The sequence below is a fragment of the Toxotes jaculatrix genome, chromosome 3, assembly GCF_017976425.1.
Source record: "Toxotes jaculatrix isolate fToxJac2 chromosome 3, fToxJac2.pri, whole genome shotgun sequence".
Classification (NCBI taxonomy): Eukaryota; Metazoa; Chordata; class Actinopteri; family Toxotidae; genus Toxotes; species Toxotes jaculatrix.
The window spans coordinates 8,673,709-8,701,432 of record NC_054396.1 but is presented as its reverse complement, the minus strand read 5'-3'; the positions used below and the strand labels follow the sequence as shown (position 1 = coordinate 8,701,432).

Below are 27,724 nucleotides of genomic sequence, written 5' to 3'. Positions count from 1 at the left end.
ATTTTTTAACCTCAAAATGTCATAAAAATGGTCATAGTATAGTAAGGCGTCAAAATCGGCCAAAAAAAGTCCAAATTTTTTTTAGCCTCAAAATGTCATAAAAATGGTCATAGTATAGTAAGGCTTCAAAATAGGCCAAAAAAAGTCCAAATTTTTTTTAGCCTCAAAATGTCATAAAAATGGTCATAGTATAGTAAGGCGTCAAAATCGGCCAAAAAAAGTCATTTTTTAAACGAACTCAAAATGTCATAAAAATGGTCATAGTATAGTAAGGTGTCAAAATGGGTGAAAAAATGCCAAATTTTTTTTTAGCCTCAAAATGTCATAAAAAACGTCATAGTATAGTAAGGCGTCAAAGTCGGCCAAGAAATGTCAATTTATTTTTTAACCTCAAAATGTCATAAAAATGGTCATAGTATAGTAAGGCGTCAAAATCGGCCAAAAAAAGTCATTTTTTAAAACGGACTCAAAATGTCATAAAAATGGTCATAGTATAGTAAGGCGTCAAAATCGGCCAAAAAAAGTCAAAAATTTTTTTAGCCTCAAAATGTCATAAAAATGGTCATAGTATAGTAAGGCGTCAAAATCGGCCAAAAAAAGTCAAATGTTTTTTGGCCTCAAAATGTCATAAAAATGGTCATAGTATAGTAAGGCGTCAAAATCGGCCAAGAAAAGTCCATTTTTTTTTTAGCCTCAAAATGTCATAAAAATGGTCATAGTATAGTAAGGCTTCAAAATAGGCCAAAAAATGTCATAGTATAGTATGGCCTCAAAATATGCCAAAAAGGTCTTAGTATATTCATCAATATAAATGTAATTTAATTTAATCAACAAAACAATCTGAAGAGTCGTTTGGGAGCCGAAAAACCCGGCTCTTTTTAGCGAGTCGAGCCAAAAGAGCCGGTTCTCTAAAAAGAGCCTGAATTCCCATCACTGTAAAACACTGAAACCAGTCAAAACTGACAAATCCCCCTCCGGCACACTGATGTACCACGTGACCCGTCATCAAATAAAGCAGTAGTCAGAAACTTTGCCCACTAACTTTTTAGTGACGAACGGTCTGTGAGGGCGCTCAATGAAAGGTAAGGTATCCTCAGATGTTATAAAACGTATTAGTGAGCGTGTCCGTCTGTAACATGTTGGAGAGTTAGAGGTTTAACACTGAGCTCACTTTGTCGCACATTTCTGTTGCTGTCCACGTGCGAAGTTTCTCCCTCGGTCTTGAGCTTTTTTCCCATTGAAAGCGTCTCTTTGGGAGGAAAAAGCGTCTGTTTAGCGTCTCTATTTCGAAATCGATGTTGCAGTTTTAGTTGTGAATAGAGACAAACATACGGCACAGCTACAGGAGCTTTCTGCCTGGCGACTTAACCAACAAGTACAACCGAAACTTTAGCTGTTTGTACTGCGTTAACAAGACATACGTTATTCTTACCTCAACGCTGTTCATTGATCAGACACACTGTCACATGTTATCTGTATTAGCGAAGAAAATTAAGTAGTAAACTTCATTAGTCAAAGGCCCGATTAATACTTTATCTATGCATTTACATATAAACGTTACATAGTGTTTGTTTCACGTCACACAGATTTGTCATTATGAAACGCTTGATGTGTTATGTTATAGCCTACTCTTTTGTTTACAAACATAACTTAGGTAAACAAATCTTTCATAGCATTATAAAGCAATAATAATAAGCGCATTTTATATATGCAACATATTTCAAGTCAGAAGTTAGTGTTTTGTCGATAATGGTTTTTTATGTTGTTGTTGTTGTTTTTTTTTTCCCCCTACTCTGTACAGGAACATGTCCCCTACACCAGCATGTGAGTTGGGCTACAAACCCCTGGATGGTGGTTGGGGTTGGATGGTGGTATTTGGGGCCCATATTTCCATTGGATTCGCCTACTCCACGCCAAAAGCCCTGTCCATTTTCTTCAAAGAGATCCAAGAGGACTTAAGTGCCAGCTACAGTGAAATAGCATGGATTTCCTCAATCATGCTGGCTGTCATGTATGCAGGCGGTGAGTTTATTCAATCTGTAAATAGGCTTATCTTTGGGAAAATAATCACTATTATCAGTGGCTTTACCTTTGAACAAATTATCACTGCTAGATCATTGACATATAAATCATTATAAAGTTTTTGGACGTTTTAAGTTTAATGGTCCACACTGTCATACACATCACATCATTCATAAAACTGATTGTTTTCATTGTTTACAGATTTTACCAATAAGCTGATACCAATATTGATGTTGGGCACTTTTAAATTTTGATGTATTTACCTATTCATTGATTCATTGATTCATTCATTTAAAACATGAACAGGAGTTTATTTTGATTTTTATAAAGAAACTGACCAAGATAGATACAGAGCAGTTTTGGTATTCAGTGATCTGTGGGATCATATATCTTCAGGCCATTGCAGGTTCTATGGCCCACACCTCTAAATCAATACTCTTTACATGACTAGAGAATGCTTTTCTACAGGCTGGCAAATGATAGCCTCCAGGTTAACCAGCTCAAGCTGTTTTTTTTCCCCTGGGTCCTTTTTGTTTTGTACTCTGTTTCCTCAGGGCTTTGACATGCCAAGACCACTTCCAAGAACCAGCACTGATAATGGTCTGCTGATCAAACACTCTTTAACTCTCTAAATCTTCTGTTAAAAGTTGCTTGTGAGCACACCACAAAGACTGCAACCTACTGTTCTGCTGACTGCAGACTTTATTTGCACTCATCAATCAGCATTACAGCCAGAATTTGTGAAGTAAATTCCAGTCTTGTAGCAAATGTAAAAATCCTTTTACTATTTAGCGTCCGTCTTCTCGACAAAGAAAATAACTGTTGTGTGTAATGGCTGTGCTGTAGACTCATTTGGACCAGATAGAAAATTGAAATATTGACTTCACATGACTGACTGCACCCACTGAAATAGCTTTAGGCTGCCTAATAAGTGGAATGTTGTTAGCATGTATTATGCGCCTGACTTTAATTTAACTTTCCCAACTGACACTGTTTAATCTGAGTCATTTAACTGTAGTTTAGCTCTTCTTCTTAAACAGCACTTGTCAGGCCAGGCAACAGTTGTTTCCACCCATGAACTACTTCTGTGTGGTGTTTGTTGACCTTTTTGGCTTTTTACTTTTTATTTAGCCAAGCAATGCCTGCTAGTAACCACAGGCCCTTGTCACAGATGGAAAATGTTTATTAGCTGTGGGTACTTAAAATAATGTTACTTTCTCAGGATGTTTGATTTAATAGTTGTGTTTGTTTTGATTTGAGAAGGGTTTAAAGAAAACTTTGTGTAGAAGAAATGTCTTCTTTCCTATACTTTAAATAATCTGGGAACCAGACAACAGTGTTGCTTGAAGAAACGCAGTCTCCTCATTCATTTGAATGAGACTGCTCTGTTGGTACCAAAGCAGAGGGCTCTCAAGAAAAAAAAAGCTTTGTCATCTGGCAACAAAGTTGACAGTTGGCCACTTAAATAAGTGCAAGCCCACATTAGATGACCTTGAAATTGGAATAGTGTATTTGTGCTATTTATCTTTCTTATTTTATCATTGATCTCAGCAGCGTCAACTTTATTAGGTCCTGTCAGTGTCATCTCTGCTATCTCCTGTCTATGATGACTGATAGAAATCAAACTTTGTGAAAACAGTTCTAAGGTAGAAAACTCAGAACCTCTGGGTCGCTGGAGGCCCATTACATCTCATCACTCATGGGGGCTAGCCTAAACTAATTCTATTGTTTCAACCACAATATAGTACAGTTAGATTAGTTACCATACCATACCATTTGGTTAGTTGGTCATAAAGGAGGGGTGAGTTTGTTTAATAATCTTCTACCAAAATAAAAAGGAAAATGCTTCTTCTCCCTTTAAATGCAGCACACTATTGATGGTTCAGTGATTGAATTTTTGCAACATTTGCAACCCCGATCTTAGCAAAATTAAAGGTCTGTGTGATGGATGAGTGAATGTTTGCGTGTGGTGCCAAAAAAAAAAAAAAAAAAAACCTGCACCAGGCCCTATGTCAAATACAAGACACATGCCACACTACTGTTTTTTCTCACAACAGTCAAACCAGTCTGAGAAATCTGAAATAGCCATTCCACACTACAGTATTTGGAGTACTTTGGAAGACTCATTGGATACCACAAAATATGCCAAAATAAAAGTCTTTTATAGGCTTTACATGAATTCATCATTAGCTGTTTTCAAGGTTACAGAACAAGAGGGTGTGTGACTTCCCTGCACTCAACTCAGGGAGGCTGAACTGGTGAAATATTCCCCTCCACTGTGGCTCAGGCACAGGGCTTTATCATATTGTCCTTGGCAAGGCTTCAGCAATGTCACCCAGTGGAGGGGAGAGACAGGGGGTATATATCAGAGGAAGGTTCAGCACACTGGGGTCTGACGCCAGGTCCCCATGGGAGAGACATGACAGCCTTTTCAGAAAACCTCTGACTCAAGGAGTCCAAATGATAAAATTATAATGGAAGTGGAAATGGTGGTAGTGCAGGAGATGCTCTATTTTGACACAGCTACAGTGAGAAAGATGATCCATCTTTGATCCCTGCAGGCACCTGGTTAACTGTATAACAGGCAGGATGGATATATTTATTCTATATACAGTGGTTACAGTGGTACAGCTAAAAGATAAAGTTGATGAAGACAGTTCTTTACAGCTCAGTATGAAACAAGAAGAAAGATGTAAAAAGGAAAAAAAAAAATGAAAGAAAACTCTTCTTTGTGAGTTGGTTAACTTTTTTAAAGGGGCATTCAAGATCTCAGAAGCTATATCAGTGCATTGACATTAGTCAAAAGACCTTCCTTCAAACCTCTCATTACTGTGTTTTGAAATTACACTATTTTGTTTGTGGAAGAACAACACCAGTGGGCTACTACACACTGGAGCATGATGACTTAATGTAAATAGCTAATGGGCATGTGGCGTACTGCACAGATGTTCTACAACTATAACAATTTCAGGATACAGAGGCCTGAGGGAAAACATCTGATGTTATATTCTGTTGTTGATGGCCAAAAGTGTGTTTTATTGTGGCCTAAAATGTTTTGCTACCTTCTGACTTAATGGAAAATCACAAAACCACAAAACCACAGTGAACTAACACCACACTCTGCAGACCTTCTCACGTCTAGTGTTATAGCGCCTTTAGTTTAACTTACCAACTTAACCATGTCTCTGGCAGTTGTTTAGTGCAAAGAAGCTCTGTAAACCCATTGTACATATGCTACCTAACCAACATCATATGGCAGACAACGTTAGCGGCCAGCTGGTGAATAGAGCTTGGTTTCGGCACTAATCTCCCAGTTCACCAATTCACAAAGTCCAGAACTGATTCATTTTACATCAGATAAGGAAGATCAAACTACAATCAAGAATAATTTTTTTTTTTTAAAAACTGAACCGTTTACAAGAATGTCATCATTTTGCATATTTTGAAAATACTGCTTTCCCATCCACTGTTAGTAGCAGATGCTTCAATTAAGTATAGATATATAACAGACAGGGCAGAAACAGAAAGTCTGTTCACCAGCCTGCTAGCTAGATAATGTTAGCTATATGGACTTAGATCTGACAGGTGGGCAGAAAAAATTCTCCAAATAAATTCCAATATTCATTTAGTAAGTAATCAATTGAAACATGACCGAAACTCAGATATTGACTTTCAAAATTTTCCAAATATCAAACCAGCCTTGCAAGTAACTAATACTTCTTTATGTTGGAAAATCCAAAATTAGCCTTTCATGGGTAATTATGTTTACATTCAGAAATCCACAGAGACCATGGTGCATAAACATTTACTGAGGAAAGAAATATAAAGAATGCGGTTACAGACATAGGCTATAAAATATTCATAGGTGGTTGTAACAACCATAAAACATGAACAAACTTTTGACGATAGAAGACAGATGATACACAGATTCCATTTAAAACAAAAGATCTTTCATCGTGCGCTGAGAAATTTACCATCCTCTTGAAGACAGTAGGCGTTTGCAAAACATGTAATCCTCTTACTGTTGACTGGCTGTTTTCAGTTATCACCATCCACACAAAGACCCTTCCCACCACTTCATAGAAAAGCAGCAGCATGTTAAGGTTTCAATTATCATGGCAGCCTGTGTATTAGTTTGATTGATCCTCTCCCCATTTTTCTCTCTGTTTGACTGAAATTATTATATATTCAAAGGACTGGTCTTCATAGGAAGGAGAAGAAAGACATTTTCATTATGGTAAAGACTAGTGGTGCAATGTCACTCTTTGGGGCAAGGTTATGGATAAAGGGAAGAGTGACAGCATATAAAAGACTGTTTAATTGCTGATTGATCACTGAGTGTAGTATTTTACATTATCAGGGGCAAGTATAATGAGTGGCTAAGTCACTTCGCTGTGGACACAAAAGTGCAGAGGCGTTCCATCACCTGAAGTGATGTCCTGTTGTCCTTGGTTTAGACCTACAGTAAATTGACAACTCATGCTGCTGTTCTCTGAACCCTTGATCACTAGCAGTAGGTGGGTTAAGAGCTAAAACTGTTTATATTGAGATGTAACATATGATAATTCTGAACCACTGTCTCGTTTCTTTCTCCTCTTCTTTGCAGGACCTGTGAGCAGTGTGTTGGTCGGTCGCTTTGGAAGCCGGCCAATAGTAATACTTGGTGGACTGCTGTGTGGGGTCTCTATGGTAACTGCTTCTTTTGGGGACTCCATCATTTACATCTACCTTTGCATTGGCGTAATTGGAGGTAAAGTGTTTGGATATTTTTTTAAATATTCTGTATTTTATCTTGTGACACTGCTGCCTGAAAGGTCTTAACCAGTTTGATAGATCCTGTTACTTGCATACCGGCCCTGAGAATCCATAGCAAATGAGATAGGAAAGAGATCACAGCCCAAAATTAAGACAAAGTAATGTGTTTGCAGTCAAGTGAATGAGGCAGCTAATTTCGTGTTATGGATCCCAGACTGGTTTACCTCTTTGCTTACCATTCCCATCAGCCCTTTTAAAGCCCCTTTGGAGGTGAGAGGTTGGCAGTCTGCTGCTTTTCATATTCTGTCAGAATCTGTTGACTGCCAGACCAGCTTCCCCTGACTGGGCTGCCATGCTGTTTGTCGGGGGCCCAGGGCATCTGCCCCAGCTCCTGGGGTGCAGTTAGAGCACCAAGGGGAGCAGAACCAGGACGGTAATTAAGACAGAACCGTCCCTGATCCCACAGAGCATGGTCTTACGTGGCCCTCTGTACTCTCCCATAGGCTCCCATCACGGTCGTCACATGGGGACTCCCTGCCACCCTGCGAGGCTCATTACCCTGCCAAGGACTGCTGTAAAGGATTAATAGGCCCAGCAAGTGGCTGCGCCATGTGTGGTGCCTGGGGGCATATGTGAGCCCTGCTCTTCTCCCCTGTGCCCTGGCACACTGACACATAGGCATCGGGCAGTTTTTGCTAGCAGACATGCACACATACAGTATGCTCACACGTGCACATATACATACACAAATACACACATAATCAAAGAGATAACCAATTAGTTGAAAAATGTTACAGAATCAGTGAATGGCTTGCAGTAAGTCATTATCGTTGTGTCCTTTTATAGTTGTTGTTTTGAAGTAGGCATGAACAATCAAGGTCAGGCTTCTTGTCACTATACAAGGTTGCAGAAAAGCAATTGTGGATAGATGAGAGGCATCAAGGTCAGCATATGGATGTTCAAGCTCTGAAAGGTCCAAATTTTAAATTATGTGGGGCAACAGAGGACGTTCAAGTGATAAATTGTTAAAGAAATAGGCTTTATACAGCAAAAAAGTTGTAACAGTGACCATCAAAGCCATCAAATTGGTAAAAATTTTATTAGCTGTGCAATGCTAAAGTGACACTGTACAGGGATAGGGTTAGATTGTTTTATAAAGCCCTTACATATGGGGTATTTGAGAGACAGTGAAGTATTAGGCTGCTTTATTGCCTTTTGAAGAGGCTTGGGGTTCAAATCCCAGGTGACAGTACGGACTTGGTTGTGTGTTCCAACAAAAGCACACACAAGTGTTTGGTGGGAAGCTGTTGAGTCAAGTTGATTCATTTATAGACTTTTACAACATTGACCAAAGTGCTTTACAGAGACATAAAATCAGGGGATTGAAAAAAAAAAACAGGAATCATCCTAAAAAAAAAACTTAAATAAGAGCATATAAATAAAATAAACAAATAAAAGTATAGAATATCTGGGTAAAATCATAAACTCAACAGCAATACACAGAGATAAAATAAAATACAAACAAATGAAAGACGAAGTGTTGTCAGTCTAGTCTTCATGATTACAATTAAAAGGCTAAAGAAAAGAGATGAGTGTTCAGATGGCTTTTAAATACATCTATCAGTGGAAGGGGAAGATGTAACAGTGAGTAGCAAACTATTCCACAGTTTAGGTGTCAACAATGGACAAACTAAGCTTCCTTTGGATTTTAACTAGGTGCATGGAATCGAGACCAGTGATTTGTCAACAGAGTCTAAGGGGTCTGGAGGTGGAACCTGGTGCCAGTCCATACTGGGCTAAAAAAACAAATAAAAGAATGTTAAAATCAATTCTGTACTTCGCTGGTAACCAGTGAAGAGAGGCTAGGGCAGAGGTGGTTTCTCTTCTTGGTACCAGTGAGGAGTCTCACTGCTGCATTTTGAAGCACCTGCAGGTGAGAAGAGTCTGACTGGAAGTAGTCAAGAGGAAATAAAAAACATGAACTACAGCCAATTTTGCAAGCGATCTAGGATGGAAGAAGTCAGTGTGGACAACAATTTTTTGAATTTAAGGGATCATGTCCTTGTTATTGCACTAGTGAATGAATGAAAGTATAAAAGTGCTTCATAGTTACATAGATAGCTGAAAAGCTGCTGTAGTTTTTGACGTCCATATCCTTACGGCAACTTATGGACAGTTTGGGGTCACTCTGGTTGGCTGCCTGGACTGTACAGTGAGCACTGTATACCACTTTACACCCCATATTGATGATTAGCTGTACCAGCAAAGATGCTGAGATATTGTTGAAAAGCAGTGGGATATTTCTTTAACAAAACTAAAATTTAACTAAATGTCAAAATCAATTAGAAGTTTAAAGAATTTTAATTTACCAAAGGCAGACTTTGTAAATTAGTTTTTTTTACTACACATTTGTTTTGTAATGTTTTAACCATTTTATGCATTAACATGTTTTTATTCTTCAGTATTTATCCAAACCTTCCTAATTAAGAAATTATCTACTATAGAGACAGTAAGATGCTTCTTTGTGATGCTTGATCTTTGGATGGCCAATGGTTTCTTCAGCTGCTGTTAAGAAATCTGTCACAAATCTGATAAGAGTAGCTGGAGTAACTTGTTATGTAACACAAACTTATACTACTAATCCAGTGATTCAGGGATGCCAAAATTTTTGTGAATTATTATTTTTAAATTAAACTTCTGAGTTTAATTTATATACAAGGATACTGTAAAATCAAGATTACTGCTTCCTCTTATGGAAGAAAACTGCTTCTGAAACACACTTTCATCTATAAAACTTCACATGGTAATCCTCTGTTTGGACACACTTTGAAAAGAGATATTCTCAAAAGAACGAAAAACCCTTTCCATGAGCTTTTTCATGGAACCACAGAAGAAGATTAAATTGACAGACAGTATATAGCAGCCCAACCAACTACCTGTAGCTCTTCATCTTAAATTGAAATGTGGGTAAAAAGGCAAGAGAGTGAATGTGTTACCCAGGCTCTTTAATGTGTTTCTTCTTAAATGGGATTATTTCTTAAATAATTCCATCATTCTGTGATGAGATTTTAGCTGGTAAAATTGTAATGAGATGGAATTGTAATGAGCGCCAAGCAAAATCAGTCTTAATTTAATTTAGTGAGTACCCTTTGGAGTTTAGCTTCATGAAGGGTTTCCTACTGAAGATATTTAGAATGTGACTGTGTATTTTTCTCTCTTCACACAGGCTGTGGACTCTCCTTAAATCTGAATGCATCTCTCACCATCATCAGCAAGTATTTCCTGGTCAAGCGTCCTTTAGCCAACGGACTGGCCATGGCCGGGAGTCCAGTGTTTCTATGCTTCCTGGCCCCTCTAAACCAATACTTACTGGCCACGTTTGGCTGGAGAGGAAGTCTGCTCATCCTAGGGGGTCTGATGCTCAATTGTTGCGTTGCTGGGGCCCTGATGAGACCTGTTATTCAGCCTTGTAAGCCATCCTCTGGCACACCACAGAAGATGGTGGAAGAACAGCCAAATAAGCCCAACATTAATCTAAAACAAAGCTGTATCAAGAATTCCAAGAATTTCTTGGATTTGTCCTTCTTCAAGCATAGAGGCTTTGTCATTTACCTCATAGGAAACATGATGTTCATCTTTGGTGCCTATGCGCCCATTGTGTTCCTGCCAGCCTACGCTATTAACCAAGGCATAGAAGAGTACTCCGCTGCCTATCTGCTCTCTATAATGGGCTTTGTGGACATGTTTGTTCGTCCTGGAACCGGCTTGGTAGCCAGCAGCAGGTGGATCAGGCCCAGAATCCAGTACTTCTTCAGCTTTGCTATGGTTTTCAACGGTACGTGCCACTTAGTATGCCCACTGCTGAACAGCCATGCCCTCCTGGTGGCCTATGCAGTATTATTTGGCATTGGTTTCGGCATGGTTTTCGCCCTGATATTTGAATGCCTGATGGACCTGATGGGAAATCAACGCTTCCCCAGTGCTGTCGGACTGGTCACCATCATCGAGTGCTTCCCCATGCTACTGGGACCACCTGCTGCAGGTAACAGTGTACACTGAACATAAACTATCCATTTCAGTGAGCCATGCACAATCACATTGTGTGTGCAGATCCCTCTCTCTCTCTCTTTCTGTCCCTCTCTTACACAAGCACAAGTATTTACTCTTAACTCACTTTAGATTGTTCACTGACTTTAAATTGCTGCTCCTCTCTGCAACTGAGGGGTGAAGGGGAAGTGAGTAATGCAGACTTACAAACACTTACAGCATCCAGTTTGAAGCAAGCTGCTTTGCAAACAATTCAGTAGGCTGAATTATATATATTGTGTGTGTTTATCTCTTTTTCGGTCGTGGGCTGTGCATTATGTTGCTTAGGAGCTCAGCTGTTTCCAAGGGTGTCATTACTGTAAGACAGAGCAGGATTATTAGTGGTGAGTAGCACTGCTTAGGGCCACATGAAAGTAAAGAATCTGGTTGTACTCATTACTCTGGGTTTAATGGCAGGTCTACTGTGGGATTTGAGCTCCACACAGATTTCAAATGTTTTTCGTTTGCTATACTGGCATGTTTTTTTTTAATGTTACAGTTTAGAAGAAGTCGACCATATTGAAGGCTTTGCTTATTTAAGCCCATTAAGTATAAAGTGTGGCCCTGTAAATAAGTACAAACTGATAAACTAGGTTTACTAGTGTTACAACATAGGTCAGGCGCACGGTCTGACCTATAACCTGACCAGATTATGGATAACAATTCTCTGAATTGTGTGCATATATGTGTTTGGTGATAGGCAGACCTGGCAGGAGGTGAGGGACAAGGCACAGGAACAAGGACTTACGTAGGCTGACAAAATGGATTTTCTCTGTGACACTGAATACTGAGTGATATTGGACACAGGATATTGAAAACAACAGATATAGATTAAAAAAATGGTTTCACAAAAGTTCCCTCTGTTACTCTGTTAGTATGTCCTGTGCAGTAAATGAGTCTAGTATGACTTTGTTTTGGCTGCATGGCCCAATCTGGATTTGAGCCTGAACCAAAATATTTTCATAACAAAATACAAATACAACTTTTTGATTGTTGCTTTGACAATGTAGGTGCTTTCTTGGCAGAAATACAGTAGAACTACAATTTTTAGCTCTGTTAATGGTTTGGTTATTTGGTTGCCCCAAATTGGAGGTTTTTAAAGCCTGACATTGTCAAAAATACAAGAACTGCGTGGCAGACTGGTACAATTAAAACCACTCAGATATTTGACTGAGCTAACAATTATACAGAGTAGGATTTTTGGTTCTAATTGTGGCTATCAAGCTATAAAGCTTTAATGTAGCTTAACTGCCTCTATGTGCTGAGTAAAGATATTTCATTTAGTCAGTATCTCTTGACAGCGTTTCTTGATACTTAAACAAAAACCTGATTTCAGGTACAACAAACCCTAAAGCTACTCCCTGTTTTTATAATCCCAGACAGTTCCCATGGGTGCTTCAGAGGCCACATCATGTTGAGCAGATCATTGGCTGTCAGACTGGTTATATTGTTAGTCCTCAATGGATCACATGAATAAAGTAGACATTATTAAAATAAGTGATTCCCTTTAAAATATGTTGTTATTGGAGATTTTTGTCATGAGTCAAACTCGGCATGTTATTTTTCATTGCTCAGCATAAACCTACAAGCTGATTTACTTAACAATTTTTTTCTTCTTAGCAGCCCATCAAATAGGAGAAAACACACTATTCATCTGATGACTTACATCCCCAGCACTCTTCTGTCTCTGATAGGGCTTTAGATTGAAGTGTTGGACAGCCATCTTCACGGTCTGAATAACTGTGTAATCAGAAGGTTATTGTTTACCCTCTCTGCTTCCTTGCCATTTTCAAGACTGGTGCACTTTCGAAAATCACAGTATAAAAGAGTCTTCTCATGATTCAGTAAAAACAGAGGCATTGCATGTAATGACAGTAACTGACTCTGAAAAGCAGTCACTGGAGAAAATTGTTTTTGAGCGACAATTTGTCATCAATAGCACTTGAAACAAGGCCTTATTATTGGCATCAGAGCCTGTAACAGCTGCCACCGACTCAGGCATAAAATAAGTTCTTCTAGCGTGTGAATGAATTAATGCTTACTGCTGATGTAGCTACTTTGTTGTGAAATAATATTAAACAAATTGACTGTACTGGACACATGTTGTGTAACAACTTAAGTAGTAATGAGCAATGACATTTGTATTTGTCAACGATGGTGTCAACTTGGCACACCTTTACTCCATTACTCGTTCATAAGGTCGAAACTAGTTGGTTTAGTGATAAGTGAATTAATTGAAAAATATTCAGCAACTATTTTGATAATCAGGAAATCATTTAAGTTATTTTTAAGTAAAAGGTATATTAAAATCAGATAACTAAAGTGAATGTAGGTTACTTCTTCTCAGCCTGCTCACGCCTTTACATGCCCCCTGTCATCACCATTGTTCGCACACGCCACCAACTTGGCCTGCAACTCCTCTCCTCCACAGATCTCCCTCATCATGTTATCTGTTACCTGGGTGATGTTCTCACTGTCTCTCTCCACATCCTGTATCCTTACAAAGCGGACCACCATATTTCCTTGGTTGCATAGGCACACATAGAGCATCACTGCCACTTTTATTGTTGGGTATTCCTCTCAGCTTCTGCTAGGTGCTTAATGAACACACTGACTTACTTGTGATTCATGCTTAGTCCCCTCCTTGGATCTAATCACACATAAATTACATTTATGCCAACTACACATAGCTAGCTACCTAGCCAATAACACTACGTGACAGCTATATTCTGACCTTAATTCAACATTTAATCTAATTTTAGTAAATAGACTAAAAAAAAACGAGGACTTACTTGCAAGGTAACGCTGCATTATTTAATTTTTTTTTTTGTTTACCACAACGTTAGCATGGGCTACTTGACCTGAGGGGATTCTTTTTAGCCATTGGCTGCTAGTTAATGTTCTATTATCAAGTTGCCTTGGTAACCACCTCTGTCTCTTCGTTAAAGGGTCCAAATGAGACAAGCAGACATGTGTCACAGTTGCAGTATTTGTTTGTATATGCTGCTTTCATTTACCCGCCACTGTGGCTGATAGGTTAAGCAAATTCACCAGCCATTACACAAAATCAGACATGTTTGGCGGGTGGAGGGCGCTACTTTTCAATCCTGGTCTCTACGTGTCAACTGCAAGCAATGCACTTTAAGAAGTCCCCATTAAAACATGCACCATAGAGGTTTAATGAGGAGTAGTGCTATGCACTTTAAATCTGTTGGATAGCACACAGAGTAACTTCCTCACCAGTAATTGATGTGCTCTGTCTGTGCACCAATCAATATGTCAATTTTAAAGTTCACCCAGAGAGACTTGTTTAGTGTCCTAGACAGATACACTGAGGACATAGTGTACCTGCACATGACTTAATCAGCTGTGAATATCGTCACACTCACAAACTTTTCTTTTACCTCCAACCTGAGTTTTAATGAGGTGAAAATTTATAGGCCCCGCAGTTTGTCTGGTGCGACCCTGTTCCGAGGCGCTCATTTAATATGGTAAATAAGTGCCTCCCTGCACATCTAACATTCTCCTCCAGAGGGCACAATTGTTATGTCTCCCCTAACTAGTCTGCTTGTTACCGCTTCCCCAAAACCTGCGGGTCAATCCAATTAGGAGAAAGTGAAGTAAGTGGGTGTAATTATCCTTTTGCTTTGGGTGTTTAATGACGCTCAGTTCAAACTCTCGTCATTAAAGTCCTGTACCTGGGCCATAATTAAGCTATGAATATATTAAAAAAAAGAGGTGACTATGCCAGATGGACTTAATTACCGCTCAGCCAATCAAGGACTGTCTTAATGAGGGTGATGGTCATTGGCGTACATGCGCCAGATGAGTGCTATCAATCAGATGATACAGCCTTCATTGAGATGGTTGAAACTGATCCAAATGCAAAGTGACCCCTCCCAGTGTAGAACTGTAAGTGCATGCACACACACGCAGACATCATTATCATCATTATTTGTCGTAAAGATGATAATTGGCGTACTTAAGGAGATCTAGCAGGGAAACTGCCCTTTAAAATAAAAATGATTGTGATAAGACACTATAACATGCACTGCAATGAAGGTGCCTCCCAAACTGTTGTAATGGCAGTCTCAACATTCAGAATTTGTTTGAAGTTTTTTTTTTTTTTTGGACCATAAAGAGAACATATTCTGGTTCAAAGTGATTCAGATATTGAAAAACCCCTCCACTGATTTAAAATGGTTTAAAGGTGAGATTGTAGAGACGGACAGACGGACAGTTATACATTCCAAGACCGGCAGAGAGAGCGAAACTCGCCCATCGATCCATGTCTGGAGGGGCAGGGGTACAGGCGGGATGCAGTTAAGACTCTGAAAACCTGGAGGCTTAAATCTGATCTAAACCACATTTGTCACTTTTCTGCAGACTTGGGTTTTATATTTATGGCTCTGAGAATGGGCCCCTCTTCTGATTCGTTTTTGTAGCAGCCGTCCAAATTGCCTTCCCTGAGAAGCCGAGAGAGCCAGGAAGGGTGTAATGGGCCTCTGTCATTTCCGACATGACTCCTCTCAAATTGGCCTGTGTTCACTCTCCTCTCTGTCTCTAACACAATCTGACACACACAATTGCCAAATCTGAATTTGTTCTTGCTCATTCGTTGAAATTTGTAAAGTTGTCAAGTGAAGATATTACTCAGTCACATATTGTGTTTTTCTTGTCATGGAGTACAATTGTGTGTTTTTTCATACAGATTGTGTAGCCTCAGATGGGTAGAGCTGATACTCCTTTGGTCTGAAATATAATTTCTTTGGAACTTTTTCCATTCTCCACACAGGGTTACTGGTGGACATCTTTGGTGACTACAAGTACCTTTTCTTCATGTGTGGCTCAGTGATTGTGGCTGGTGGACTCTTTCTCTTCGTCATGAACATCTACAACTACCACATGCTGGAAAAAGAGAATGCAGCAAAGGGCAGAGAACAGAACCAAAAAAACACAGAGAACCAGGACCAGGTGGGCATCTCAGAGACAGAGGTGAAACACACTTCTGAGGCAGCAACGGAACAGACTGAGCTTAATACTGAAAATAAGAATGGAGCCCGGGAAGATCCACGACCAGAGAACACAGAAACACCAACATGAATTTTGATTCCTCTATTTATCATGGATGTTTTGAGCACATCTTTCTGTTAAGACAACACAATGATTAATTCCAGCTTTCTAACAGTTGTTAACTAGTACTAAACACAAAGTGCAGATGAGGCTGATGGGAATTTTATATTTGATATTAAGTAACAACTAATTTAAAATTTTTACCTGATAATGTTGCTTGATGAAAAGTCAAAGAATCACTAAAGTTAGTACACATCATCCTCAGGTGAACATGAATGTGTTATGAAATTTCATGGCAATCCATCTACTTGTTGTCAAAACATTTTACTCTGAACCAGACGTGAACCTGATGGCGGCTTTTGAGGAAAAGTCAAGGGATCAGCAAATTGATTGGGATTCATCTTCCTGAGCAGCTTTGAGATATATACTGGGCCAGAGGTGGGTTTACACCCTTGCAAGTTTCCAGTCTTTCACAGGGCAAGATATTTCACTAAAAAACAAAAACATCAACCTCAAGGTGGTGCTAGATGAAAAGCTGGGGGAACACAAAAGTCAGTAGGATTCATCCTTTTGAGTATACATACTCATTGTATACATGTCATTTCATGACATCTGTCTGATAGTTGTTGAAATAATTGAGTCTGGATCAAAGGGGTTGACCCAGCAACATTACCATCCCTAAAGCCACACTGGCTAAAAATGTGCAGGTTCTCAGATGTGCTTCTTTTCTTTTCATGGCATTTTTAACCATTTTCTGTCTTACAGAGTAAAGAATTAAGAGATTAATTCAACAAATTTATGGGTTATTAAAAAAAAATAAACTGTGGGTTTCAGCTTCAATTCAGTTAGTCATCCATCCACTGTCGGTTTGTTTGTTTGCCCCCTGGAGGTTGTTCAGAGGAATGGCTTTGTGTGCAGATGGCCTACCTTTACTCTTTAATGCTGTTAGACTGTGTATGGGCTTTATACCTGTGGTGTGATGGATTTTCAGCTTTGGCTGCACTGTTTTACCTTGAATGACAAACATTGCCTCAATATATGAGAATGAATCTTAATGTCTGGAAGCGAATGAAATGCAGGAATTGTTAACTTCTTTTTCTCACATGGTCATGAAGACACACGTCTGTTTTTTCTTTCTGTATCTCCTTCACTCATTTCAAATTCATGTAATTTGTCTATAAAAATATTGATTGTTCTTGGTAATGTGCATAACCTCAGGGGACTGCCATGAGATATTTTGCACTTGCAGTGTTTACTTCATAAAACTAAAATTTCAAGTTTCATACGTGAAATAGCTGCCAGTAAAGACATGGGTTTGTTTCAGGTGACTTGATGCTTTACCTCCTTGTTGATTACTGTTAATTCTACTGAAGTCTATAAAGAACATACAGTGACAACACCTGTTACTGAAGAGCTACTGACTTATGATCATTCTGGTATCTATTGCAAGTAATAGTCTATTTAAATTTTTGTCAGTATTTATTAAATTTGAACGGTTAAGCTGAAACACATTATAGATTGTGGTGTGTGTGTGTGTTCCACAGTAACGCAGTGATTTTGTGCTGACATTTAGCAGTGACATTTGTTATTTGGGCAAAAATGGATTTGCATGCACTGTTAACTGATTTGATGCTGTGTGTGTTTGCGCATCTGAGTAAACATATTTGTTGAAGTGAGAGTGAGTGATAACATAAGAGAGAGAATGTGTTTTACAGATAATCCAGAATTTGTTTTAAGGTATATGTTTGAAGGTGACGGCAGCTTTTTGAATTTTTGAGTTCCAGAGAATTTAATGAAAGCTTTAGTTTACTAAATGGTTAAATGACAAAAGTGTGATTGTTGTTACTGTATTTTTTTTTTTCTTAAAAATGCATCTTGTACCAATAAAATCAGGCTTATTTGTGGCGGGTGATGATTTTGTTCTGCAAATAAGGAGAATTAATAGCCTGTTTTCATTTCCTTCATTTCCTATTGTAGCATCCAGGACAGATGAAATCACATTTTTGCATTCCACATTCAGCCAGCGAGGTAAATGACACTCAGACACACAAGAGAAATTCCATCAAATCAAAATCTACCACGCAACTTCTCAATGTTGGTGGCTGTGTCCAATTTTTCACGACAATTAGAAGACTAGGGAACAAGTTTGGAAATGTCAGCAGCTTAAGGGCGTGAGCACCTAATGAAGCAAGCCCGAATGTTCCAGGCTAGTGCTCTGAGCTGCATGCAGCCTTACACACATCAGCAAATCAGTGGGCCAATAAATTAGAAATGCACGTGCAAACACACACACATTTTCACTATATCCTGTCCCTTACCTGAGTATTATGCAAGGTCTTTGGACGTGACAAGGTGGAAAGTTACCCTAGAGACGAGGCGATAGGCGCTGCGGCTGGGAATCTGTTTATCATTATTATATTTCTTCTCACCTCCTGCTCCCCTCTGGCCTGCTGACCTCTCTCTACAGGCCACCCTCCCCATAATATGTGTTCCTGCAGAGCCTCATGACAGTTGTCCTCCATGCTCAATGGTAAAAAAGACTTCTGGTTCTCCAGAGGGTCGTGGAGGTGGACGGGTGACTAGGCAATGCTAGTTGAAAAACACTGCAGCACAAAAAAAATCAAAAATTATAAACAACATGCCTTCAGGTAAATTGAAATTTGGTGTGTTGTGTCATACTTTCATCGCTGCCGTAATGTTTTGTACGCCAAGTTACATATATGCTTTTCTCTCGAAGGTTAATATGAGCTTCCTCAGTAGAGAAAATCTCCCTTCCCCTTCCTGTTCAGTGCCTTGCTGAAGACACCTCAGTAAGGACGGTTGCTCATTTCAAAGGTGGTCTGCTGACGTTGCTGCAAAATTTAATTGCAAAGCAACTTGAAGCACACTTACTGGCATCCTGTCTGTAAATTTAAAAAGTGAGTTGATAAACAGGAAACTAGCTGTGATAGAATGCATGTGTTTTACTCATCTTTAATGAGGACCACAATTAGAATGTATCACCATGTACTAACTCTAATTGACAGCACTCAGTTAACTGTCAGTTCTTGTTAAACAAAGAGCCGACTTGGGAGTGCATGATTGTAATTGGGTATCACTCTTCATGAAAACATCCTGCTTGCGTGCGCCAAACATAGTGCGATCTTGTGTTCATCAGCATCTATGTACCTGCGTTAACAGAGCGGAGCGTGGACCAGAGACTGGTGTCTGGACGTTGATTATCAGCCCTTCTCCTGACCTTTGGATCTGTGCGAATCAGATCTCGGTTGTTTACAATAGGGGGGGTTGACCTGATGAATCTGGAGTGGTCTTACACAAGCGAAGAGTCGGAGACAAGCGGGAAGGAAAGAATGTGCTCCCAGAGGGCTCAAAGAGCACTGGCATCTATCAGCAGAAGAAATTGAATGGGATGTTTCAGAGCAACAGAGATTAGATAGGCCCAGGTTGTTGAGCAAGCACAGGCTACCAATGTAATGCTTCCGTCGCCGGAGTGAGATCAAACTTACAGAACACAGTGAAGCAAGGACAAGTGAACACACACACACACACACACACACTGAGCATCCTACAGTGGCCTTTAGATTTGAAGAGGAGATGTGTTGCTTTGTTATTTGCTCAGGGAGTACACTGAGGGATAATGCTAGATTACAACACTGGAGGTGTGCTATTTCCACATTAGCCATATCTTCATTAGGACTTTTAGATGTCAGGTATCATGTAACTCCCATTGAAGATTTAATATTAACATTTGAGCAGAAGTTAATCAAAGAGGGCTTACGTAGGATATTTCATTTAGCACCACTGGAAATGTCACAACATGGTCCCAGCAACCCGCAGATATTTGTTTTCCACAGAATAAAATGTTTAATTTACAGGACAGACCTCAAAAATTTGGCTTGAATAAACACTTTTATTTATAAATCTTTATATTCAAAACGCCCACTGGGACCAGTAACATGGTTGCCATATTCATTCATTCATTCTGAATTAGCTATATGCCTTGTAGAGATCCATAGGAGACATGGTGGTGTCTGATGAAACACTGGTTTATTCATTTTCCTCCTCTGTACAGTGTTTTACAGCTGAACTACACCGTGTCCTTGATTTTCCTATTTCCTTTTGAATATAAAGCAGTTCACATGAATGAATGTGTAAAGGCAAGGGTTGAAAATAAAACCTTTTGAAATGTGAGATTGACTGTTGCTTCTCTTTATGCTTTAGCTTAAATCTCCCCTCTCTTCTGTCCCCCCTCACCCTGCTCGTGCTGGCATGGAGGGAATATAATTCGTGGCCAGGTCATGTTAAAGTAACAATTTTCCAGCAATGACATCTAAGGAACAACTACACAGTCTGTAGGTTTGTCGGTAGGCCTTTCCACAAATCCACAATTTTCAATGTTTGGGTCGTGTGAGGACATGAAGAATGTTTCTATGGGAAAGAGACAAAAAGGAAAATAGAACCACAAAATGTGGAGGAATTTTTGCAAAATTAAGACAGAAAGGGTGGAGAAAGGGTTAGAGGAGGTAAGAGAGGGGGGCGTTTACTACTTGGGGAGGTATAGTAAACCCCTTTCCATCCATCATCCCTGTCTCTGTCCCGTCCACTGAGCAGGGGAGGTAATGAAAGTAATTTAACGTACATCTATAATTAATATGCTCTCTTTGGGCGGTGTGGCTGAGCCGAACGGGTGATGGAGTGTGTTTATTATGGGTGTGTGAGGGAGCTGGCATGATGGGGCACCGGGCCACTGACATGGTAATTCACTAGCCATCACTCCTGCAGCGCCGAGGTCAGATTGGTGCAGCTATATGGGGCACCGCTGGCTTCAGCACTCCCATAGGTACAGATGGAAAGTGGGTTTTTGCTCTTTTTCGTCTCCTCTCATTTTCCTTTTTTCTCTCTGAGTCTCCTGAAGAAAGGGGAGAAAGGAGGCGCAGCACGTAGCAGCGCCCCAGGCCAATGTTCTTCCTCTATGTGTCCTGCTCTTTCTCTCTTTCTCTCCTTGTCTTTCTTTCTTTTGCCTTCCAGTCCACGACTCCCTCCTCTCTCTTATTGCTCTCTGATTGGTTAGTAAACTCCCTTTCTCCCCGTCTGTCTGGCTCCACCACTTTCTCTTTATTTCTCCTAATATTCTCTCTTCCTCCAAGAAAACTCAGCAAATGCACTTCAGGAATTCCTTTTTTTCTTAAAAGGCGGACTGCTTTGCACAAACACAGTTCAAACCCGACTGCCCTCAGTGCTGTCTGCTTTTGAAACTCCCTGCTCTTTGAATACCATCCGTTTGAAGAGAATGCCCTCTGCATTTCTTTTACACAGTCACTCAAGCACTCTCGCGCTCTCCCTCGGATTTACACACATACACAAACACAAAGGCACATCAGGCCAATGTAGAAATATGCTTGCAACTGCACATGCACACACAAACACACACACACACATTCACACACTGACTTTGCACCCAAACACACGTGCATGCACACTCACTTTGTACATTGAATTCCAGCTGTGCCATTGGTATAAAAGAATGAATTTCTCTTTCACTTTAAACTCCATCTCCCTCGTTTCATTTCTCTCTTTCTCTCTCAGGCTACACTAATATTCATGGCCTTGCGCTGGCTACTGGCCATTTTCCAGTAAAGGTCTAATTCAGGTTAAACTACTTACATGCATCTTTTATACCCTACACCTGAGTATCCTTGTTGTTGCCTTGAATAAAGCAGTTAAAGGTTTGGTTCACTGAAATTACAAGAAAAAAACAAATATTTTTTTTTTTACCGTCCTTCTAGCAGTATTCGGCCAATAGTTTTGGCTCAATTAGCCCAGGAATGTGTCTAGACACAGTGTTGCCGTCACTTTGGATGATCCCAAAAATACACTGTCATTAGGGTTCACAAAGACTGTTTCTGTGGACAAAAGCAAGATGAGAGGGATTACAGGCAGGAAAATTCAAGTGTCACAGCAGCAGACATACAAGAACAGAAGCACTGATAAGTAACTTAAAACAAAACATCTACTATATACAAATCTCATAAATGGTGATTATAAGTGTGCTAAGACAAAAATTGGCAAAATAAATAAATAACTAAAATAAATACAAATAAAGGGAAAATGCAGTAAAACTTATACTGTGTACAAAAAGTTGCACTTGAGGGAACAGAAGCTGTAGTTCACATAAAGAATTTCAAAGAATAAGTTTTTTTTAATTTTAATAAAAAAGTGAATTCTCAGTATGTAAATGTAGTCGCTGTCTCTCTTTGCTTTCCTTCCCCTGTCGACTGTCCTTTCCCCCCTCTCTGTGCTGCATGTGTTTAAGGCTTTGTCAACAGATGTGGAGAGGGTCAGTAGGTGTGTGGACTTTGCCAGCCTGGTGCCCACATGTCTGATTTTAATGGGCAGCATATGGAGGTGGTGACTGATGAGTAGGACTCGGCCGGTGACAGGTGCTGAGTCGTCTGTCGCACTGACCCCCGCCCCACAATGGACCAAATCAGAGGACACCTTCATTTAGCAGGCCTGACCCTAACTGGCACACACTCACACTCACACACACACACACACACACACACACACACACACACACACACACACACACACACACACACACACACACACACACACACACACACACACACATACACACACACACACACATACAAATCTCTCTGACTCAGTGTTAGCCTTACATTTATTTGCTAACTCCAAGCTGGTAGAAAAACATGCTGACTCCTGTGCTTACAATTATAGAAACATTTGGAGAATACTCAGTCCTTGCTGCACATGTACTACAACCTTACTTTTCTGTATAGCTGTAAATTTTTACTCTCTCTGCTCCTTTTCTATTTGAGGAATACTGGAGTTCAAAGTTTTACTCAGTATTTCCTATTTAATTCTTGAATTTGGTTCTGTTTTGTAAGATTCAAATCCATCCAGAGGCCCTGACTGTGTTATGTTATGTTATGTTCTGTGGAACACGTTGCTGCCAGACAGGGAAACACGCTACACACCTAACATAGACGGGCAATCATGGGAAGAACATGCAAACTTGGCATCTTCTTGCAGTGGATGGAGTTTCACTTCTGCTTGTAAACAATCAAACGTTCCATCTAATGTCTGAAGTTGCTGTAGACACATTGGGAGTGAACATGAAAGGCCAAAGGAGACACTGCAAATCAGTCCCTACTTAATTATTTCATTAAGGAGTTCAGAGTAGCATATCCTGTCTGTGGTTCCTTTGACTAAGTATGTTTGGGGGAGAAAAAATTCCTACAAGAGAAAATGATGTTCTTTAGTAAGGCTTTTGTTAGGTTGTTGTATTTCTAGATGTAGTCAGCACACCATTCTTGATCTTAGTTTTTCTTTCTTTCTTTAGATCAGTTTTCTTCCTTTTTTTCTTTTGTCGTGTAATACTTGGAGTGTTATGACACCAATTCAGAAGTGCTTTCAGAAAGCTTGTGCCTCCACTGCCATCACAGCTATTACATGGCTGATTCTCGACTTGTGAAACCTGTTTTGTCTACACCTTTTTTTCTTGAAGTTGGATTTTTCCTTATACAGTCCTTGGGGTAAATATAATCTTATTAATAAAGTACATATTCAAAGAACATTCAGTCTTAAATAGCTGCACAAAAGTCATGTGTTCAGTGTTTTTCTGACTGTGAGGCTGGGAAAACAGCCTCCTGTCTGAATATTGTACTGTTTTTGTGGACAGATCATGAGCAAATTGTTGTAAAATTGTCAGACTAAATTTCTAAGTCAATACCTTCCTTCTGTGTAGGGAGATTATTGTGTGTACAATGTAATTTGGTTTTCTGAGGTAATGACCTTGCAACTTTTTCTCCTTCCCTTCGTCTCCCTTATTCCTCCTCACTTTCCTATGATTCAGAGATGGGAGACGCAGTTTGACGCAGGGCCCAGAAGATGTAGTTGGATTCTATGGCAACTGGCGCCTGCAATAAGGTCGCATAGGAGGTGTTTAATTAGTGGGCCACAGCTATCCCTGTGGAGGAGCTTTTTATTACCTCAATATGTCATAGAGTGCATCAGCTAGAAGCCACACACACGTGTGCACAGAAGCGGGCATGTACACACACAAACACACACCAGTGCTGCCCAGCGAGAGGATGGTGAGACAGGAAAAAAAAAAGAATGAGTTTTATGTAATATAAAAATGAGGCAAATGGAATGGCAGAATGAGAGAGTGGAAATGATAAAAGATAGAAGATGATGGAACAGAACTGGAGAGAAATAGTGAACAAGAGACTGAGTGAGGGTCAGCAAATTATCAGCTAAGTAAGGATCAGTCCCAAAACTGGCAAGAGCAGAAAAGGACGAAGAGAAAGTAGGAGAGCAAGAGAGAGAGAGAGAGAGAGAGAGAGAGAGAGAGAGAGAGAGAGAGAGAGAGAGAGAGAGAAGGCGGCCACTGTGGCAAGGCTCCACGCTGTGCTGTCACCCAGTAGAGCATTCATTCCTCTCATGTCTAGCTCGCTGAGATTTTTTTAGGTGCTTAGCCAGCTGATTGCTGGGTCACTTTGGCCAGCACAAATGAGTGGCATCTGTTCAGTCCTGACTGCGTGTGCACCTCTAAGCCAGTTGGATGTATCACTTTACTGTGGGCGTGGGGTGCCAGGGCCATTACCACATGCCAGCCCTGTGAATGGCTACGCAGCTACACTGTGCATGCCAGTACATCATTAGCCGAGGCAGAGAGGATGACTGGGAGACGGGAACGCACAAACACACACACACACACACGCAGGCACGCAGAGGGGTGTACGGTTTTGAAATGGTCTCTGATAGCTGTTTACAGCTATGTGTTGTTTTTTTGTTCTTGTTTTTCTTTTTTGTGTGTGCAGTTGAACAAACATGGATAGGGTAGTCATGTTAAACTGAGAGTGAGAGACAGAAAGTGTGCACACTGTTCATTTATGTGCATATTTAAAACATTCATACGAGTGCATGGACAAATAACTGGTTATTGTTAGTGTATATCATGGTCTAACTGTAGATACCATTGCCACCACTTTTTGGCTTCTCTTGCACTTGGTCCTTTTTGTCCATGGCACCTCACATAGCTGAAGATATTAATGAGCACGTCTGGGCCTACGAGGACCCCTGGGGAAAACTCTCCTCTCCATCCCCTCTCCTCTCCAACTACTATTAGCTTGAGGTGGCATCCTCATTGCCCGTCTGAAAACCAACTGAAGCTCTTAGAGGAGAATGGAGCCATGCCAGAGGGTCCTGAAGGGAAAGATAAATGTTGTTGTTTTTTGGGGGGGGGGGTATGGATGAGCGTGAAATCCTGTTTGTCATCTTTGTGTGCTCTTCTCTTTGTAACTCTTTTATTCCAAGTTCACTTAACGGTGTACACCGTAGCTATGTCATTAACTGAAGTGCACTGTTACCTCTCCCCCGGTGACCTTTTCCTGTGGCTGTGGCGGTGGGGTGTTAAACTGTGGACTACATTGTGGGTGGCCCACATTGAAGCGGGTGATTGATTACATTTTTATAAGAGCAATGTAGAACCTGAGCCAGTAATTGGCACAGTGCTTTATGTTTTTCTTATTATTATTTCTGCTCCTCAGCGTACTTGATCTATGTTCTCTCTCGCTCAGATGGTGGATGATTTAAGCCAGCAATTTTAAAGCCACTGGTGGGGAGTTTAAGTGTGTAACAAACACTGACAAGAAAGGTGTGTTTTCCAGCAGAGGTCAGTGTTGCTCCATTGATGAAGTTAAAGTCCAGTTTCTTCTTTCTCCCTGTCCATCATCCATCCTTCATTTTCTGTCTGTTATTTTTTTTCTCTTCATGGTCTCATTCTGTTTTCTAATTCTCACTCTTTCCATTCATCTGACTCTCCGGATCATGCTTCAGGAGTTCTGGGAACATTATGCAATAATTGCAGTATGGCATACATACTGTATCTTCTCTGCCCGTTCCTCACTCAAAATACAGCACACAGTTGCTCGCACTGAGAAGTCATGTGCTGTAATTGCATTTGACTCCATTTAATCTAATGGCTTTGCGAACAATGGGACATAAAAGACGTGCTTTAAATGAGGAAACCCAATGAGCAAAGTTGGAGAGAAATTAATAGAGTTGTGTGTGTGAGAGGCGCTAACAGGATATTGACACAGATTAAGACACACACATGAGAGGAAAGAGATTAAAATTCCACCATCAAAGGATCCCTCCCATCCTATATTGATTGGTGAATGTGTTGTTGTCAACGTTTAGATTTGATTACCGCTGACACGCAGGGCTGAGGCTGAGACACAAGGCTGGTAATGGCCGTGATGCCTCGTGCATATCAAATATAGCATGAATCCTACCGGAGTAATTAATATCTCACTGTGGTTATGAATTTCCTGGCATAAATGGCCAATCGGATTTGCATGGCTTGCACGGCTGTAATTAAGATGAAGCATCAGGGAAAATGGTACATGGATGTTTCAGCTAATCCCCCCCCCCCCCACTGTGTTTCTTTCTCTCTCAGTGGACTTCTTTTTTAGTCACAGTTTTCTTAAATATTTGCAGGGAAAACGAGGTGTTGACATTTTGCCTTTTCATTATCATGCACCTCGGAGGAAACACACTGGGGTAATTTCACAGCTGTGCCAGGTAATGGCAAGAAGTAACGCGGGCCACGCAGAGTTATTTCAGTCAAAGGACTTATTCCTTCTCCGAAAAAAAGCCCAGGTAGGTTGCCACAAAAGGCTTTTCACAACTATGATTTTCACGTTTCGGCTCCCTGGCTTGGAGTGTTGTGTGTCCCTCTAGAGGGATTTTTTTTTTTTTTTTTTTTTAAACCTCCTCTGTCCCATTTGACACTGGATTGTATTTCCAGTGTGCTATTGGCCCAAACCACAGGGGCTTTGATGGAGGTTTCTCAAAAATCATCCCATCAAAAAGCTGTCAGTGTAGTTTGAGATCAGTCGGCTGTCAGCAGGTGGGGGCAGATATTGACCTTGTGGTGGGTAAGCTACACCACACACAGCTATTCTCAGCCCATCACGGGCAGATGTGGTGATTATCAGGCCTTGTTAACAATTGATTTGGTTGTAATCCTTTGTCAGAAGGCTGAACACGGCTGTGACTGAAACACGATTATGAATCAACCAGCTGTTGTGTTTTCACTATGCAGAAATTCCTTTGATCCAAGACAATTTTCTTATAAGAGCAAGTTATTAAAGCGACCTTTGATCCTGACCCTTAAACCCAACGCCACCTGCATGGCTAGAAACCGTGATAGTTGAGTGAAAATGCCTGCCTGTGTATGTTTTTGTCATCTGGGAGAACAGACTCTTTAAAAACTGAAAATCTGACATCTTTTTTTGCAAATCTGTGCTGTATGAATAAATACACTCCTGTGCTGGGCACCTCTGAAGAGATCAAGTGTCCCTAATGTCCTGAAACCATAATTGGCCTGCATCATCCCCAGCATAATCCTTCTCTGAAGCCATATTTAAAAATCACACATAAAATATTATATTTGTGTGTGTGTGTGAAAGAGAAATGGAATGCATGCGTTTCCCGTGGTGAATGTGTGTGTGTGTGCCCGGCGGTGGAGCGATGTGTCTTTGTCCTTCCTCCTCTCCCCCTGCAGATGAGATGACTGATTCTGGGGTATGGGGGCTCTTCCCTCACTCCGTGTCAGTTCCAGGCCAGCAGGCCCCCGGGGACCCACCACAACGTTCCCTACCCAGCAGCCCCCAGAGCCCCCCAGGCCTACGACACACATAACACATTGGCTCTGTCACCACCACAGCTTATTTTAGAGTGGCCTCCTTGG

General features: G+C 40.4%; 1 protein-coding gene across 3 annotated transcripts; it reads left to right on the top strand.

The window, feature by feature from the left end:
• The first annotated feature begins 992 nt into the window (after window positions 1–992).
• On the top strand, window positions 993–17,766 carry LOC121179834 (monocarboxylate transporter 2-like). Of its 3 annotated transcripts, XM_041034900.1 has the most exons (6): window positions 993–1,082; window positions 1,802–2,022; window positions 6,629–6,772; window positions 10,004–10,819; window positions 13,295–13,429; window positions 15,659–15,743. In XM_041034900.1, the coding sequence occupies exons 2-5, from the start codon at window positions 1,806–1,808 to the stop codon at window positions 13,396–13,398; spliced, it is 1,281 nt and encodes a 426-aa protein (XP_040890834.1). In that variant the 5' UTR covers window positions 993–1,082; window positions 1,802–1,805; the 3' UTR covers window positions 13,399–13,429; window positions 15,659–15,743. The 3 variants fall into 3 exon arrangements, with proteins under 3 accessions (XP_040890834.1, XP_040890831.1, XP_040890832.1); XM_041034897.1 differs by lacking the exon at window positions 13,295–13,429 and having other exon boundaries at window positions 15,659–17,766; XM_041034898.1 differs by lacking the exons at window positions 993–1,082; window positions 13,295–13,429 and adding an exon at window positions 1,196–1,375 and having other exon boundaries at window positions 15,659–17,766.
• Window positions 17,767–27,724: the final 9,958 nt, after the last annotated feature.

Coding starts and splice junctions, on each gene's coding strand:
- LOC121179834 (XM_041034897.1), top strand. CDS start 1,806: ATGTCCCCTACACCAGCATGTGAGTTGGGCTACAAACCCCTGGATGGT. Junction 2,023..6,628: donor GGCTGTCATGTATGCAGGCG/GTGAGTTTATTC, acceptor TCTTCTTTGCAG/GACCTGTGAGCAGTGTGTTG. Junction 6,773..10,003: donor TTGCATTGGCGTAATTGGAG/GTAAAGTGTTTG, acceptor CTCTTCACACAG/GCTGTGGACTCTCCTTAAAT.